Source organism: Merops nubicus, unplaced genomic scaffold, assembly GCF_000691845.1.
Source record: "Merops nubicus isolate BGI_N331 unplaced genomic scaffold, ASM69184v1 scaffold1073, whole genome shotgun sequence".
Taxonomy (NCBI): Eukaryota; Metazoa; Chordata; class Aves; order Coraciiformes; family Meropidae; genus Merops; species Merops nubicus.
Genome location: NW_008599587.1, coordinates 6,407 through 11,204, shown reverse-complemented (window position 1 = coordinate 11,204; position 4,798 = coordinate 6,407). Strand labels below are relative to the sequence as shown.

General features: G+C 44.0%; 1 protein-coding gene across 1 annotated transcript in view; it reads right to left on the bottom strand.

Moving 5' to 3' along the window:
• LOC103770192 (attractin-like) overlaps positions 1–967 on the bottom strand; it is a gene marked incomplete at its 5' end in the record, with an annotated part of 29,679 nt that extends 28,712 nt beyond the window's left edge. Inside the window, one exon of the mRNA XM_008937443.1 lies at positions 847–967. Within this exon, the coding sequence (XP_008935691.1) occupies positions 847–967 (121 nt within the window). The remainder of the gene's footprint in view (positions 1–846) is intronic.
• Positions 968–4,798: the final 3,831 nt, after the last annotated feature.

The following is a 4,798-nucleotide window of genomic DNA, read 5'->3' as shown; positions in this document are numbered from 1 at the left end:
TGGACTGGATGATCTTCAAGGCCTTTTCCAACCTATAGAATTCCATGATTCCAATCTGCATTTGTGCTTTAAAATGAGAATAAGGGACACATTCTGCACACTACTGAGTGACACCATGTTGGCCACCCTACCTCAGCCAGCCTGAGGGCTTTGGTTACAGCATGAAATCAGCTTCAACTGAGGAGCAGCAAATTACAAAAGGCATCAGGGACAAAGAGGAATCAGAGGTTGTAGAGCACACAGGGGTTTTTACATGCTGCAAACAAGAAAAAGTTGGGAATTTGGTATGGTCCATGGCTGGGTGAGAAGGAGAGAAATAGAAGTTGCCTTTTTAAGTGATACACTACAGCTCTTCAAATCCTGGGTGGCTTCTCTCACCTTTCTCTCATGCTACTATATTCCAGGGGAAAAAAATACCCAACCAACCACCCCAAAACATTTCGATAAGCTTTTAATTCCAAAATGGGGATTAGTTCTTTTTTTCTTTAAGTTACTAACCAGATTAAAGCAGGAGCTAGTGAAACCTCCTCTTTGAAAAGAGATGGGAAGAATCTCCCCGTTGGTGGTGGGTTTGTGATTATGCTTTCTAGAGCCCAATCATGAGACCTCAGGACATTCCCCCCCTCTTTTTCTGCCCTTCACAGAAAGTGCAGCATCAGGATACTAAAATAGCACCATTTGTCACTGAAAGTGTAATGGAAAGTACACTGTTCTAAATCCCTCCACAGAAACGTTTATAGATTAGTGGAGCTTATCCTTAACTGAAGGTTAACACTATGCATGTGTGAATAAACACAACTATAAAAAAGCCATTTAAGAGAGAGAATTCAATTTTGTCATTTCCACCTCTCTCCGTCGTGATGCCCAGCAACTCTGTTTAATCTTCCAAACCACAGCTGCCACCAGGAGCAAAGACAGGAAACAACTGTAAAGGGAGAAAAAAAAATAAATATTAAAAGATCTTCTCCTTGTTCATCCCACAACGGCTGCTGAAAAACCAGCAAAGTATAAAAATTAGACCAAAAGTTGCTATAATGCTTAGTTGGATGAAAGATAATCAGGGTAGTGGAAAGTGTTTGGCACAGCTCAGCTCTCAGGATGTCCAGTGAGGAACCATGTGCATCTATTTTCAGAGAAAACTTCTTCTGAAGTTCCCTGTTGGACCTCTTTCTACGACATCCCCCAGTTTTCCCCAGGGAATCAGAAGAGGAAAGCTGAAAGATGTAATGGAATTGGAAAAGCCAGTATTGACCATCTTGGGTGGTGTTTTAAAGGGAGAGGATAACCCCCCCAAAAAAAAAAACAGAAAAGCCTGGAAAGAAGCAGAGAAAATGGATTCTTTTTGCTTTTCCAAATGACAAAAATAAGATGAAGTGCAGAGTAGCTGGATTCTTTTTTATCAAGAACAGGCGTTTCTTGATTTCCCCAAATCTCTATTGCTTCCCTCAAATCTAAAGAGGAGAAAAGGATGAGCTGATTTATCAGCTTCTAGGGAAACTGCAAAGGAGGAGATTGAACAAAAAGCAGTTCTAATGATAATCCCAATAATAAAAGGCAACTTTATCGACAGTTATGATCTTATCACTCTGAATCCTTAATGAGCCACTTCAAGGCACACGAGCTTTCTAAGATGAAAATTCCCCCTCCTGTACATCTGAAGCCCAGTGAAAGCCTTGATGGGGGGGAGAAAGCATCTCCAAACCTCCCTCCCCACCTTAAAGTGTGCTTAAAGAGAGCACTTCAAAAAGATGAACCAGAATAGATTATTTATTTCCTAAATCATACTATTTACACCAACCACTGGGCTCAAACTGGGGGAACTGGTGTGCCCAGGGGCAGGGAGAGAGACACAACCCAGCTCTTGTCATTCCAGAGGTCCCAATGGAGACCCAGAGCCACACAAGGGAAGACTATGGTGGGAGAAAGACCATGACCACTCAATGCTCCCTGTCTCCAAACCCAAACTTGGCTTTGCTTCCAAAAACTTGACCCTTTCTGCAGGTCCCCAAACAACACTGTGGTTTCCACTGTGCTCTCCCACCCTCCTCACACACAGGTCCAGGACCCCCACGGTGACTTCCACTTGGAAGGGATGCTGCTGTTGCACTGCTGACCAAGAACCACAGCTTCTGATGATGGATGGCATCTCATCCCACAAGTTCTCTGGTCTCCTCTCTCACAGGAGCTTCCAGCAACTGCAGATTTCACCCTTCAAGCACTACTCAGCAACTGGGAGTCCTGCTTTCCAACAGCAAACTCTTTAGCAGAGACTAATGCAAAGATGTGGAAATATTTCTTACTAAAAAAAGGATAGAGAGCAAGTTCCTTGAGATGCAGGAGGAGGAGAAGCTGTTCCTGACTACATATCACTACCCAAAGCCTATATATTATGAAAACTGCATGTGATCAGGCACTAAACACTCAGGGAGCAGCCAGTAGGCAAGGTGATTATATTTTTTTCCAGCTTAGATATGTACAGAAATGTTTTACTATCCTATAGTATGTGATATAAAAAAAATTGGCACTTGTGTGACTTCAGCACTAAAACATCTGCCCAGCTTCTAAAGACTCCTACAGTGCTTATTTCTTTATGAATTTAAGCAGGATCACAGAGAGATTTGTTTGGCCTTTTCCATTTTCAGAGGTCTGTATCCCAAATCACTCCCCCCATGCTCTCTCTAAATATGAAAATCTGACATTACTGCACTGCAAGAGCTTGGCTGTTCTTCTGCAGACACCAAGAGTTTAGACAAGCACTTTTTAATGGCTATTTTATTTTCCTTTTTGGAAAAGGTACTGGATTATTACTGATTTTCTCAGTGAAAATCAGTGTGGCCCCATTAGTAAAGCATGTACATTAAATCCTTACAGGCTGGTTTGGTAAAGAAGCTAACAGGCATTATTGATGCTGGAAGGTTTCCTACCTTCAGCTTTCCTTTCCCAAATTCCCTGTGGCTGTGTTCAGGGCAAGAGCAGACTATCCACACCCCCAGGAAACCCCCAGGACTTCTCTGCTGGGTAAGGTCACGTTTGGACTAGATGGATTTTCACTTATGCAGCACTTGGACAGGTACAAGTGAATGATGGATTAGCAACATTTTTGAGTGCTTGCATTTGTCTTGGGAGTTGGGACATGAACATCACCAAAATTACTCAATGGCTTCAGCTTCTCTAAGGTGCTTTAGCTCTAAAGCCCAAAGAGGAAAGTGCTCCCCAAAGAGCAAAACTCCAAAATGTATCCATGAAAAGGAGGGCAACGAAGCTGGGGAGGGGTCTGGGAACGTGGGTTGTGAGGAGCAGCTGAGGGACCTGGGGGTGCTGAGCCTGGAGAAGAGGAGGCTCAGGGGAGACCTTCTGGCTCTCTGCAACTCCCTGAGAGGCAGCTGGAGTGGGGTGAGGTGGGGGTTGGTCTCTTCTCCCAAAGAACAAGTGATAGGATGAGATGCAATGGGCTGAAGTTGCCCCAGGGGAGGTTGAGGTTGGATTTTAGGCAGAATTTCTCTCCTGGCAGAGTGGTGAGGATTGGCCCAGGCTGCCCAGGGAGGTGCTGGAGTCCCCAGCCCTGGAGGGGTTCAAACAACATGGAAAGATGGCACTTCAGGACATGGTTTAGTGGTCATGGGAGTGTTGGCTTGATGGTCAGATTTAATGATCTAAGAGGTCTTTTCCAACCTTAATAATTCTGTGGTTCTAAAACCAGCACAGCAAAGACCATGAGCTAAATCTTCAGTCTGCTTTGTTTTCAGTCACATTTTAACATCACTGTACAAATGGGGGATAGAAATAAAGCAAAATCTTCAAGGCAGCAGGGAAAAGTGTTCCTGGCTGCACGTTTAATTTCACCATGAAAAGAACAACATTCAAACATCTGCAGGAGTCCTCAGGAGAAGCTGCCAAAGCACAACGCCTGCCAGGCCACCGCCTTCACTTCATGACTTTCATCTCAGGATAAAGCATTTTAGGAGCATCTTATGGGCCATGGCTACTGCCATGGTTCAGCTGAGTCCACCTCCTCGATGACCCTTTGTCTGGGGAAGGAGATAGAAGTCCAAAGGGTAGAGAAAAGAGACCAGATGCTTCATCAATCTCAGCACCTCTCTTATAAAGACCCATTTCAGAGTGATTTACCTTCAGGAGGAGTTTCTCAGGAGGTCAAGCACACAGAGGAAGCTGCTTTGTGCTGAGCACAACCAGAAAAATCAATGAAATCTAGTTTTCCATAGGTGACCCTCAGGAGATGCATGTGCCCATACACAAGGATCTATCAGGCAGCAGCAGAGACACGTCCACCAAACTGAAGATCAAGGTCAAGACCTGCTGCTGGCTTCTTTTTAGGAAAAATGGGACCTGAGTTGTGCAGGTCACATATGAACCTCTTATTTTTGGTTCATCTGAACACGGCCTCTCCCTACATATTCATTTACTCTCTCAGGGAAGAAATCTGGAGTGGAGAGTTAAGAGGATCATGATTATTCTTAAATTAAACTGCTGGCTTCTTTTTAGGAAAAATGGGACCTGAGTTGTGCAGGACACATATGAACCTCTTATTTTTGGTTCATCTGAACATGGCCTCTCCATATTCATTTACTCTCTCAGGGAAGAAATCTGGAGTGGAGAGTTAAGAGGATCATGATTATTCTTAAATTAAATCCTCTTTTCCAAAACACAACACTGCACAAGGTTGTAGGTGTCAGGGTGTTCCATGAGTTTCTCTCTCCTGCCTCAAGTCTGGCACCAGGACCAAGACTTTCTGCAGAAAGCAGAGGGAGGAATTAACTATTAAGGGCCAGTATAAACT